Here is a 14,311-nt window from a genome sequence, read left to right on the forward strand (position 1 = left end):
TTGGGTGTAACATCTGGCTCTCAGTGTATCTGGCATGACATAATGCTGTCAGTTTTCCGGATTTTCTTCCAGCTATTTGCACCCATTTTTCCAACACTCATATTGGCATGAGAGCCACATTTCTCGTCTACCATTCAGCTTTTTGGAGCTCAGTAGCATACTGTACTGCCCAGTCTAAAACTCGCGCACATGACGTGTGACACTCCAGCACATGACATATTTGGCTTTAAAATGACGTCACGGCAGCGTGGGGCTCAGCAGGCAGGTCGTTCGTCAGTCTGAAAGAAAAGGAGCAGCAGGAGACGGACCAGCCTCCTCTCCTCTCTGATGACAAGCTCTCATTCCCCCTCTCCCAAACTCCTCTGGAAAAAAAAACTCCCGACCTCCAGGATTCTCCTTTAACGCTTCGCCTCCCCTCTTTCTTTTTTCAGTTGAACCTATTTATTTTCCATTTTCATTTAATGTATTTTTTTTACTTTGTCTAACCCCATTCGCATCCCTAAACCCGCGCAGAGATGTGAGAAGATAACCAGGATCCCCTGCAGCCAGCGGTGACTTCTTTCCTCCATGCTTCAGAGATCCGAAAATCCTCATCCTCCACCCCCAATATATTCAATCTTTTGGACGTTCATCTGCCTTTCAACAATGTGGGAGAACGTGCGCTGACATTTCAGCGGCGAGGATGCCAACCACACGCCTTGTTTTCTCTCTCCGCTGCTCTCATCTTTGTCTTTCCAGCGGGAGAGTAATGACAGCTTTGCGCGGAGGCAAAGTTTGAGGCTATTTCTTTTGGGTCTCCCACTCACCTGCCCTGCTTCTCGCGTGCACCTCACTCCGTTTGACCGATAACGAGGACGATTATAAGAACTGTTGACGAGCAAGTTAGAAGGGACCTGATTATTGTTCTGGTACGTTTTAAGTGGGATTTCGCACAGCTATTGAAGGTATTTGATGTGCGCAACGCTGAAGGATATGGCTTAAAAGAATGGTTGCGTTACTGACAGCTGGAGGAAGGTCCGTCCCTTGAGTGTTTTTTTTAATTTATTTTTTATCAGATATTGTCGACTTTGGAGGAAACCCATCTAAATGGGAGGATACCTGCAGGACTGAGACGGATTTGGCAGTCGAGAAAATGTGGGTAAAACGGAGTGTTGCACGCAGGTAAGAGACGCACAATTTTATTTATCGTGACAATAATGGAATCACAATCAGCAAATGATGAGCGGATCCGAAAGAGCAATTTATTTCCATGTAGTTTCACATTTGAATTCGCTTTTCGACAGTGTGTTGTCTCAGTTTTTCAATATACGCCACTGCAAGTTATGTGAGTCTGTTGGGATGGATAAATGAATTATATGTATCACAAGGTCTGTAAAAGCATGACAATGAAAGTCCTTTCTAATACACCGACTATAATGTCATTTTAGTGGCAATGCAAACGCGAAGGCTTTATATGGATATAATTTGTGCTGTTCAAAAATAGAATATGACCAAAAGTTACACATTCTATACGCTGGGGGTCGCCAACAGTATGGCAGAAGCTACTCGGATACACTGAAAGCCCAAACACACACACGAACAGCGCGCACAGACACTCGTGTATGCAGCCTGTCTGTCAGCTCCTGCACTATTGTGAAGGCAAAACAAAGTGCAAGCGCCCTTAGACAAACCCCTAATGACAAAGAAAGAAACCGCTGAAATCAACGAAAATGTACATTTATGAGGAAATGTCTTATGATAATGATGTGTCACTTTTTAATTGTAACCCCCCCCCCCCCAACAACATCCATCAAAAAAAGGAAAGACAGAAAGAAAAAGCTGTTTTCCTGTAATGTGTGTTCCTTGTGAATAAAGTAGTAGGCGACTTATCAAAGATTCAAAGATTCAAGATGCCATGCAGACTGTCTGGAGGGAGTTCCAAAGCTTTACCCCCATCCATCCCAAAAAACACCCACACACATGCACTTGGGTGCTCTTCTCCTTCTGCTCTTTTTTGTTGTTGTTGCAATAATAACAAGAATAGTCACAGGACAAAATACCAAATGGATACTTTCTTTGTTTTGATGAAAAATAATTATGTAAGAAAGGTTTATTGATTATGACTTGATTGGGAACTCTGCAAATTGTAGCTAAAATCGAGTCCGTTCATTTGCCCTGCGATCGCTTTAGATGTAATGACATGCAGTGAAATGAGACCAAACCTGCGAGCCGTGAGATTCCCTTGCCACCTGCTGGATCTCGTTCCCACCAGTGGCTCTAATTCTTTTCCATTTGCAGCCATACATTTATTATGTTTGACACACACTTGACATATCAGAGATGACCTCGCAGGGTAAAGGCAATGCATGCCCCTAGGCAGTGCAGTTGTATAAGATGATGAAATCAAATGCATCTCTGTCTCCTCTACATGGATCAGTTAGAGGTACAAAGAAACCCATTTTCAGTTTTAGGATTGTCCCTGCCTCTTGCTGACACGATTTGGAATGCCAAAGTGGGATTTGGGATGAACGTTTCTTTGAATTTGCAATTGCAGACTATAAGGCTGCATATTGCGTTGTAGTTATTTTTATCAGGCAGCAATTGCAATGCCAGGTTTTTCTAAACACAATGTGTGAAGGAGAAAGCCTTGACTTCAAGTACACAATGTTTTTAACATGATTAGCATCTTTTCTCTTTTAGAAAAAGGCATTTGACATGTGCTGAAAAACCTCCTGTACCTGTTGTAACAGACTTAGAACAGACTGCCTACAAACACATCATGTGTGGGCGTTAATGGAGCAGCAAACCTGAAAGAAAGAAATGAATAAAAAAACAGCTGAATATCTAAACAAAAAACGGATCTTTAAAATGATACTGTGATACTCAATGTAATCTTTAATCTGGGCATGATACAGTTAAATGTTGCCGAACTGTTTATCTTTTCTTAAGGTTTCTCTGTGCACCTGGACTTATAAAAGATCTATGTATGGACTTATGTATGTAAAATGTGTATTGTTTCAATGATTTCTATACAATAGTGTGATGATTATGTTACCCATATTTTCAGTGTTTCAACTGTGTTTCCATGCCAATCAGTGGAGTAAGGGCGAGAGGCATTTCAGCTCTAATGGAGAGACTGAAGAAGCATTTTGAACTTTAAAAAAATGTCAAAAAGGTAAAAATGTCTGTCATAACTTTTCCAAACCCATATTGATAAATTTGTATTATTTATTTTGTCCAACCAACAGTAAAAACCAAAAAGATAATCTCTTTGTATAATGTACAGTCTGTGATTGGAAACCTTTGGAGTACTTCCTTAAAAAATGACCAAAATCTTCAACGTTGGCAAATTCAAGTTTTTTGGGGGTCTTCTTGAGTAGTGTTTGTGATACTCCCTATAGGAAACAACCAAAAACTTCAAAACTATAATTCAGTATGCGAATGAAAAGACAAATATATATAAGTGCCAGTTGTAACAAATTAACACAGCCTAAAACCTTCTGCCTGCCACTGTAAGGGGTTTCAACGAGTTTCACACATATATTTTTCTCATACATTTAAATTGAATCCAATTTAATAGATATATAACAAGCTCAAAAGAGCCAGTGTCTCACTGGAGGGTTAAACCAGCAGGGATTCATCTCTCCCCGGCTCTGCATCGAGGGCTTAATCTTTCACAGACGTCACACAGTTTTAGGTTCCCCACGGTGAGCTGCTCTTATAACGCTGAGCCACCAGAGATGCTATCATTCTGAGGCACACTGCAGCTTTCCTGAAAGACTTCATCTGTTTCCACTGGCTTACGACAGGCTTGTTAGTCATAGGTGTCTGTTAAGTACATGTATCTACATTTTCTGTTCAGGGAAGATTGTTTTAAAGAAATGGATGCTGGGTGATTGAGATATCTGGAGTGATGGAGGTCTACGATCAAAAATATTCGTAGAATATACAAGCAGAAAAAGAAATGGTTTTACTCAGAGTAATAGCCTAATTTTTATTAATATTACAGACTTTAGAACCAGGTTTACAAATGTAAATGTGCTCTCCAATGAGGTGTTTTCTCTGGAGATGTTTATGACCAGTGGCTCTTCCTTACAGATGGCTTCACCGAGAACTCCGAGGCTGACTGTGACTTATATTCCTGATAGATGTTCCTGTGATTTAGGTGCCGCCTTAATAGCCTCTATGAGGGTTATTACCAGGCCTCTCTTGAGCACGATTAACCTAATTTGCAGCTGTGTTGCTTCTCTGAGATCCTATCCTCTGGAGATGTGTGTGTGTGTGTGTGTGTGTGTGTGTGTGTGTGTGTGTGTGTGTGTGTGTGTGTGTGTATGTATGTATGTATGTATGTGTGTGTGTGTAAACACTCTGTGCTCAGCCGTCCGTCAAATCTAGAAGGATCGTTATAGTTTGTCCCTTTGAAATAGCCTAAGAGACAAAACAGATATGGATGCTGGTCCTTCTGACAAAGCTGGAAGTACACCGAAGAGAGAAACACGGGAGTAAAAAGAGATATTTGCGGTTGCTAAGGACACGAGTGAACCATAAATGACTCCTTATTGACTGTCATAACCAATTAGCAGGGGAGAGACATGGGCAGCAATATGACCCTTACGACCATTGTTAAATTAAACTGACTGCCATATTACATAACTGCGTAGCTAATCCTTCAGAATAAGACACAAAGATTAGCTCATTTAGCTTCTGAAAAATCTATCTATCTATCTATCTATCTATCTATCTATCTATCTATCATCCATCCATCTATTTATCTAACATACGCACATCAATTTTTGCAGTGTATGTATATATATACAGTATATACATGCCACTTTCATTTTACACTGTAAAAACTAAAATATTCTGAAGTGTATTCGTCTCATTTCAAGTCAAAAATATTTCTTTACACTTCATATAAGCCACATTCACCTGACTAGTCCAGTTAAAAATCTTATTCCAATAAAAAAAAGAAGAAGCCAAAAGCAGGCCAAAGTAGCTTGCAATGAGTGGAAATAGCAGCGAGCAAAATGTACTTGTTAAGTTTCTTAAAATGAGATCTTTTATCTTTATTCAAGAAAACAAAAAAAACAAGTTAATCGTTAATCGTACTGCTCTGGCAGTAATTTAAACTCATTAAAAGCAATTTAGCTCTTATTTTTAGCTCCATATAAGATAACGTCAGATAACACTTTATTGTCTGTTTGCACGGAAATTAGTTTTCCATCAATCCTCATATCAGAGTCACATGATGTGTTAAAGACACATCATGAAGACAACTTATGTTACATTAAAAAACACATTTAAATAAGAAGTTTTCTGGACTTGTCAGGTGAACGTGCCATTTCTTTTTGACAAGAAACGAAACAAACACACTTCTTAATATTGGACTTTTTTGGAGTGCAGATTCAAGTATCATGCTGTACTTTGCTCTGACTTCTTTTACTCACACATCTTCCATGGGCTATTCTGGCTAACAAAGACACATGCTTTCATCCAAGTCTAAAATACCCACATTGAGTTCTTGTTAACAGTACAGTAGTGCCAGTACTTGTCAGCATGATTGGGCTTAATGACCAGCATGTCCATCTTGGTGCTACATGAGAAAGTGTGTTTTACCATTGCGCTGAAACACAGCGGCACAACCATCCCACGGAGTGAAAAAAAACACAAAGAGCTCATACTTGATTCATGTAGTGCACTTTGCTAGATCAATACAGCCTGATCAAAGAATCCGATTTATCCGTCAGCACCCTTCCCACTAACTGGCCATCTTCAGGCTCCGGGGGCGACTCTCTGCAGTTTGCTTTTACTCAAAAGTAGTTCATAAATACACGTGAGAAAGTCCCAACCTCCCTCTTCTTCATTTTGTTTCCAACTGGCAAGTGTAAAGATATGAAATAAGGCTTATAGCCATATACAACTCTAGACAGCGAGGAGCTGAGTCGATACGTTCATTGGTACGTTTGCCTGACCTTTGATTTCTCACTTTCCCCCTATTCCCATGCTCTTTTCAGCCCTGCTTATCTTTCTGAACATGTGGGTCATGCACACTGCAGTGGAGGACATAGCACAGTGGGAGTAATTAATGGGATGATGCAACAGCCTTGGGTGAGCATCTTAGACCCCCTCCAAACCACATTGTTCCCCTACGAATTATTATCCATCCCCAGCAACGCAGCAATGTTTCATAGCAGCTAAGATATGCCCTCTCTTAACCATACTTTTGCATAGAACCGCGAGGTTTCCACAAGTGAGTGCTTCAGTGAACAAAGACCTTAAAGAACTGCCAAATTTGCATGATTAAGCCAGCAATGCAACCAGTTATATGGAAACAAAAAGATGGATTGCTATCCTGTAATTCCCACTAATATACTGTATGCTCACAGTTTAGAAAACTAATAATTAGAACTGAAAGATGAGTGTTGGTGTCGGAAAGGGGGGGGGGTTGGAGGGGCAGTAGGCAGTGACCTCATTTAGCATCCTACAGGCCTTTAGGGTAGACGCTCTTTCTGAGCGTCTCTGTAAATAATAAACAAGGCAATACTTGAGGAGGTACATATGATTGCAGACTTTGCTTTACTTTAAACGTTCCACTATTGTTGCCCCCCCTGACGGCATTGATACTGCCGTTACCATTCATTCTAAGTGTATCTTGCTTGCATGGGTGTTCATTTTTGAGTGTGTGGACAACCAATGTTTCAAATGGACATAGGGGAGCAATCATATCCCCGCTATAGAATAGTTAAAAGCGAGTATTTCACTAGCTACAGAAGCGATTTAGCTTGTTTGTACTGTGTATGTGTGCATGTGTGTGTGTGTGTGTGTGTGTGTGTGTGTGTGTGTGTGTGTGTGTGTGTGTTAAGCACGAGTAAGATTCCATGGAATGTTTTCCTCCCAGAGGTCTGCCGCACAGAAGCAATCCGTACGTCTTTTGAGATCCAACTGTGGTATTTACCTCCTTACAGGACACCTACAGAGGAGAGCTTAGCCTCTCCACCTCGGAGAATGTTTGTTTCAAAGCTACACAACCAAATGCAGCTGTTATTCTGAAAAGTGGAACAAATACAAATAGTTCAAAACAGTGCATGTGATTCTCTGCATCCTCTTGCCATATTTCTTTTTTGCTGGGATGTCTGTTTGTTTACACGTATTCTAGATAGATAATACATCATGGCTATACATTGGTAGTCAGCTGGAGGATGGGATGTTGAAGGAAAATTGCCAGAAATGAATTAGAACAGCACAACACACTTAAAGGAAAGAAGTGATTTGGTTCCTGTTTATCCTTTGCCGCCACAGAGCCATTTGCATGTGTGTATGTCAGTGAATATGGGTGTACAGTATACATGTTGGGCTCTATTTGCCCCGATGCTTAGTTTGAGAGCTCGAGCACACAAGGCCTCACGGTTTGAACAAAGACATGATTGCATATTCAACAGGCTGCAAATAGAGAGTCAGAAGTATCACAGCTCCTCTTTTCAGTGGACAGAGGATGGACTCTCTAAGCTTTACTGGATGAAATGCAAACACTTCCACAACTGCAGTTCAAAAACATCCACCAACACAGGGCAAAATCTCATTTGCTCAACAATGAAGTGCATGCAATGAAAAACACAATACTCGTAAATCCATATATATATATATATATATATGTATATATATGTATATATAACCACAAGGAGTGAGACGGTTGAACTGTTGGTTTACTCTTGCAGATAGTGTCTCTGTGGCATTTTATCTGTCCAGAAATTCGTTAAATCATGCGTGAGCTGGGTGAATTTAAGTGAAGTCGAATGGCTCACACCTGATCAAGTTTCTCTGCCCTGATTAAAATCTGAGTCATTTGACATTTCCTGGCCATATGATTGTACAGTATAGCACCGCTCTGATATAGCGGGGGGGGGGGGGGGGGGGGGGGGGGGGGGCAGCACAGAGTAAACTACGCCTAGACAAAGTGTTGTAGTCAAGATCACACTAACCGAGACCACGACATAGCTGAGACCAGAGGGCTCTGAGACCGAGACAAGACCGAGACATTTAGTGATCGAGACCGAGTCAAGACCAAGACCATTAATATCAATGAAAAATCATCATCTTGTGTTCAGGGGGCATGTCACTCACTTAGACCGTGACACCGGGAAGATTGCGGACATAACCGGAGAATACAAATCTAATTATGAATGAATTGAAGTTATTTGTTCTATTAGAAAGGGGCGTGTGGTGGTCTTTAGTGGTCTTGATGTAAAATCCAGAATCCGAAGTCCAAGACAAGCTTTTGATTCCGAGATGAGATAGAGACCTTCAAAAAGTGGTCTCGAGACCGGTCTTGAGACCAAGACTGTTTTCCAGTACTATAACACTACCTGGACATGCACAGCTGTTTTAAGGAGACATCCTCTTCTTGCACACTTTAATGTTAATCTCACTGAATAATATATTACCACAAATGCACCTTAAAGTATATGCACAGACTCATTTTAAATGTTCTCTTCCTCCATACAGACACAGCTGTACCTTACCATATGAATGTTGCTGTGCAGCAGCTGTATAACTTAGGTCTCCTCTAATTCGTACAGGTCCAATTTTAATCTGTGATTTAAATGGTAAATAGCTTTTGATTCTTTTTCCTGCATGAGGTAATTTAAAATGTCTTGGTGGTATACATGTAATTTTTCAATTATATGGGTTTCATTTTGATCCCTGTAGGGGTAACGTTTTTGTGTGGCTTAATTTATACTTGGTGAGGAGGAAGTGGGTGTTGTTAGATGTAACAAATGTTAAAAGGCGATGTGTGTGTTTTGTAAGCTGCTACTGGATGCTGAAGTTTCCCTCAGGAACCATTACGTATCCATCCATCTGTCCGTCCAGCCCTCCGTCCGTTCATCTCAGCTGCACAGAAACTGCACATTATGGGCTTTGCTGAATGCTATGGAAATCTAAATGCAGGAAAACAGTTAAAACCTTTTTTTCTTTTCCCCCCCTGCAGGGAAATTCAAAGAAATACTATATGTTATACATGTCACCCCATACAGAGTTCCAGTCGGATACTTGTACTTTCCATTATAATTCTGCAGCACAATCCACATTTCAAGAACAATTTCAGTTATTTACATCAATTTTAATGCTGAGAAATTAATAAGCAAAGCATTGAGAAAGAATTGCCTGAATTTAAGCTGTTCCTCAATATATTAAGTAAAAACTCTCTTTTCTGCCTCTCAGACTGAGTAATCATTAAAAGTAGGTAACTAAGATAAACGAATAGTCTTGACCTGGTATAGTGTCTTTTATAGTGTGTGGTGTTTTGCTGCTCTCTAACAAAGCCTGATAAAGCATATCCCTGCCCTTCTGCCAGATTATTTTCTTTTTAGTCCAAAAAATGTCTTAGAAACTATGAATATATGTAGATTCCGCCGCCAGGGGACTCTCGATCAATACTACAATAATTATGGAATCATGAACCCCCCACATTGTCATAAAATACATGTTGTACGTTTAAAGTTGACGGCTGGGCAGCGAAACAAAAGGTAGAAACCATCCATGAAAATAAAGGAACTGAAGATATTTTGTTGTTATTTAGGAAGTGATTTCAGATTTATTTTGAACACACTGTTATTAGGAAATACTATTTCCACACAATTTAAGTGGTTGTGAGTGTGCAGGAATTGTGAGGACCTTAAAATGCATTTTGACTCATGCCTGCCAAGTGCACGCAATACATAAAGTTTATCAGCCGTGTGAATTTAAAATCACCTTTAGTTGTCAGGCATTCAGATGTAACATCCAAGAATCTGCCTTCCCTTTAGTCTTTGCTCAGAAATAAAAAGGCTGTTTGGGCTTCATCCCTAGAAAAGTGCTTTACACAATTGGAGAAGAGAAGCACCAGTAAAGTGCAGAGCAGACAAAAAAAAAGAATGAGAACTGAATTAACATTACAATAGAGCATTTTTGCTAATGGTTCATTTTGAGTTGCTGTCCAAATATGAAGCTGTCTGTTGGGTTTCTGCTTGATAAAAAGGTGCTGATGCCTCCAGTCCATATGCTTTGCATGCTGTACTGTGAGCTCGACATTTGATAGCACACGTTTGCTGACTGTCATTCCTCCTCTTCTCTAAGCACTTCAGACAATTCTGATGAATTGGGCTTTGCTTTCCTTAAGTGAAGAGTTTACCTTTAAGTCTGACGAAAAGGGGAAGCACCTTTTCCTCAACAATGTGTCACTGTTTGCATTCGCTGTCATAAAAAGACATGGCGTGTTCCAGAGGCCGTACACCTGTTAAAAAATGGTTTTGAATATAATAATGGAAGCCTCGTAGATCATAAATATCCAATGTGCATTCAATTCATCAAGTTTTTAAAGGTTCCTTTCAGCATTGTGTATATCCTTTGACATTTCAATTGACTTTATCATCAACACTTAACTGAGTTTATTGGACTGGAAATGCAATCCATCCATATTTTTCATATGGATAACACATTTCTCTGGGAAGTCAGACCTTTATAACGGCCATTTATTCTCCTCAATTACAGCTGGATGTTTCTTCTCAACTGTACGCATGATAACGCTCATTTGAGATGATCGTTTTTCCGCGTGCACCTTGTGGGGATTCAAGTAAATGAAGGTTTTTATCTCCATGGAGACCATTACAAAAGCACTGAACATCATGGGAGGTTAATGATACCTTATACTTATAAGTAAATGATATGTTCCAATATGCAAAAATAAATACATTTCACATGTGTTTACTGACCATCTTGCACTTTCTGTTGTGTGTAGCAATCATCAGCATGCCATGTTAGCTCATGAATATCCATATAAACGTGTAATATCTCTGCATTGCATTTGCTTTTAAGCAGTTAAAAGAGAAAGAGGTTGTGCTGGTCAATTTATTGCAGTATAACAGCTTCCTTATGCACTTGATCCATTTAGTATGAAGAGGGTTTTAGACCAAGAGCTAAATGTCAAATGTTCACCAACAGTTTTTATCCTGGGGAGCAATTTAATGTTTGTACCAAATGTAATGATAATTTATCCAACACATGTCCAAGCACTTCAGTCCGAAGGGTGTATTCAAGCTACCATAAGCCCCATACTCCCCAAGAGCGTTTGTTCTGTACAGCCACCATGCAACATAAGACCTTTGCCTGTTCTCTATAATAAATCTCCCCCAAAAGTCCCATGCATAATAGTCTACTCTACCCCACTGAAGTTAAAGAACTGCAAGGTCTACACCAGGATGTATAAATAACTTCAGTACGTGAGGCAGAAAGAAATCATTTACTGAATTCATTAAAGTGCCTCCCGTGCAAGTGCAACAATGAAAATGTATGCCCCGGTGAGTCTCCAGTCAACGTTTTCCTAGAGTCGTTCCAATATCTAAACCCGCCTCAGATATGCCTCAGATAAAACCTGAAATGCTCTGTCAGATTTTGGCATGTCTGTTATGTACCGACTCAACAACAAAGTTTTACCAGCATCCTAAAAAAGTCAACATGTTTCACAGGGAATTGATCCTTCTTTGCTGCTCCAAAGCAGCGTACTGCACAGCAAGCAGCACTGTGCTTTAACTGTGGATCAAACATGGCTGACACTCACTCAACTACTATTTGAGTGGCAGGTAATTTATCAACATATGATAGCTTAAACAACACTACTGTTCAAACTTTGTATAATATCAGCCAGGGCTAGGAAAAAGTCAGTTTTTACATCCTGATATATATGCTGTTTGTTATAAAAGACAGTTAAAACTGATAAAGCACTCAATGTAGCAGCTTCTTGTTACAGATCTGTGTTTCTCTGACAAAACTGAGCTGCCACTAACAAGCCAGTTGTTTTAAAGTGTTCAGGCTGTTTAAAGGTTAGGATTCATACAGTTTCATTATTCAAAAGATGAACCTAGCCTGCCCCTAACACCATCTAAATCTTTAACATATTAAAGGTCCCATATTCTTCTTTTTCTGGTTTTATATGCTCTTTAGTGTGTTTTCCAAGTGTCCTGTGCATGTTTAGGCACATCTATGTGCAAAAATTCAAAGTCCGCGGAAACGCGGCTTCTCCTACGTCCTCCTGTTAGCTGTAGCATTAGCTGCATGTAACGCTCGGTTCTAGCCCCCCTCGATAAAAATTTGTCAGTGCGACGTCTTGTCAGTGTGAGATCACTGATCTAAGCCCATTGGCTCGTTGTGTCAAGCCCTGCAGCTCATGTTGAAATTTCCGACTTCTGACATAACCTACCCTATGGTCCTTATGCCACAGCAACCTAAACAGCATTGTCACTTTCAACAGACCCAGGCTGTGTTGGTGCAAGCTCCAGGTACGATAGATACTACCTACCTTATCTGATGGCCACTTCTGGCCCCCACAACTCAACATGTATGCTAATGGATGGAAAAGAGCCAGGACATCACTGGGGTTGTCAAGTGGGAACCTCCCTCCACTAGTGTTTCAGCCGATTAGTCCCATGACACCTCGGGAAGGCCGGCCTGAGCTCCAGCATCCCAGAGCCCCCCCGCCCAACAAACCCACACATAGAACTTCTACATCTTTCTTACCCTTCCACATGGCTGCCACAGCCCAAACAGCAACAAATGATAAAGACAAGTAAATGGACATAACATACAACCCTGTTTTTCAAAACACTTAAACCCATTTTTCATTGGAAAAAGTTCAAAGACAACGTGTTCTTTTTTTTTTAAATTTGAATTTGATACTGATATCACATTTCAAAAAAGTTAATACACCGGCAACAAAAGTCAGTAAAATCACATAATGCATTTACTACAACATGATGGCTCCACAGTAAAAGAGCCTGAGTGGTAAACTGGACTTTCTGCAGGCCTGACTTGTCACCCATTGAAAATGTTTGGAGCATTATGAAACTCTAAATAATCTAATCTAAATAAGACAAACTGTCAAACACAGCTGACATTCATTCATTAAGCAAGACTGGAAAAACATTCCACTTTGAAAATGACAGAATTGGGTCTCCTTGGTTCCCAAAATGCTTACAGAGTTCCTGAAAAAATCAGTTTCAGCAGCTGACCAAAGAACACTTGGAAATGTGGATTGAACCGCTTATCTACTGATCAGTAGTTAACGTGCTCTACATCCTGCTTTTGAAAATCCAGCTAACAGCTGACGTTTCTAGAAAACTCTTAACAATTTGGCAATATTCTACCCTTGAAAATCCCTCAACTAAAACAACATTAACAATGTTTTAGGATCATCATCAACAATTTGTGCATGTCTTAATAGTCTCACACCTCATGCTTCAGCTCTTCCTTCTGCTGAACAGATTGATCTACCTTTAAAGTCTGTCCAATATTTCATTGCAAGCTCATTCCCATCACCAGGGTACTTATTGAACAGAGCGCTGTGCATGCAACAGGGCTTCTGTAACAGATGATGTAACATGGATAATAGAGGCAGGGTAGGGAAGGTAAAAGTCTGTGAAGCAGGTTTTATTTATCTGTGGCACATCAGCCAGGTGCTTTTGCTACCTTAAACACCTGACTTAAGCAGACCGTTTAAAGAACAGATGTGCTTTGGGGTTTTCCGTTTAGTGTCTACACCTGCAGCACAGATACAAGATAGAGTTGGATAGGTCGTAGATAACTTTTAATTGTATGTAATGCAGTGCTTTATAACATATAACAGATATAACAGTGAAAACATGAAATCATTGTGATTTTTTGGCTGTTTTAACGATTTCAAGTGGAAAAGGGATTTAAAGAGAAACTTGTTTCTAAGGAACATACTTGCAGCTTGGTCTTTTTTTTTTGCCCTATAGTAGGGGCGAAGTTTAATTTACAAAGACACTTGATGAACAAATTAAAATGTGCAAAGGGAAGGAGAGAAAGAGTCTTAAACCTAAACCCTTTTCATTTCCTATTAGAATATCTTATGTGAGAAATTGACGGTCCAAGTCTGTGTTTTGTTCAGGAATTCTGTATTGACCTGATATCATCCCTTGTACATGATATCAAGTCTCAGAATAACATTCTCATCATAGATCTATTAATAGGCTACAATGTGCAATCTAGTGAGCCTGTTGATAGATCCAAACTCGTTCTGTATAGCATATTGCCATGCATGACATCCAAGAAAACATTTTGGGATTTCCCTCCTTTGACTGACTTGGGTTTGCTTTCTCTGAAATTCTGTCTCCATGTAATACAGTTTGATGAAACTCCTGAGTTTGCAACCATAATGCTTTAGAAGCTTTGTATTGGAAGTTTCCGGTGCAGCCTTAAGAATTCTTAAAGAAAAATGGAGAAAAAAAAAGATGAGTGAGATGTTTGGCGCAGAACTTGAAGTATTGCAAGAATTTAGTTT

The 14,311-nt window shown here is 39.9% G+C and overlaps 1 protein-coding gene across 1 annotated transcript in view; it reads left to right on the plus strand.

Annotated features, from left to right (window-relative positions):
* The first annotated feature begins 295 nt into the window (after positions 1 to 295).
* Positions 296 to 14,311, plus strand: part of ajap1 (adherens junctions associated protein 1) — a 50,952-nt gene continuing 36,936 nt past the window's right edge. Inside the window, exon 1 of the mRNA XM_061057511.1 lies at positions 296 to 1,161. Within this exon, the coding sequence (XP_060913494.1) occupies positions 1,133 to 1,161 (29 nt within the window). The 5' untranslated portion in view covers positions 296 to 1,132. The remainder of the gene's footprint in view (positions 1,162 to 14,311) is intronic.

This window comes from Labrus mixtus, chromosome 15 (assembly GCF_963584025.1).
Source record: "Labrus mixtus chromosome 15, fLabMix1.1, whole genome shotgun sequence".
NCBI lineage: Eukaryota > Metazoa > Chordata > Actinopteri > Labriformes > Labridae > Labrus > Labrus mixtus.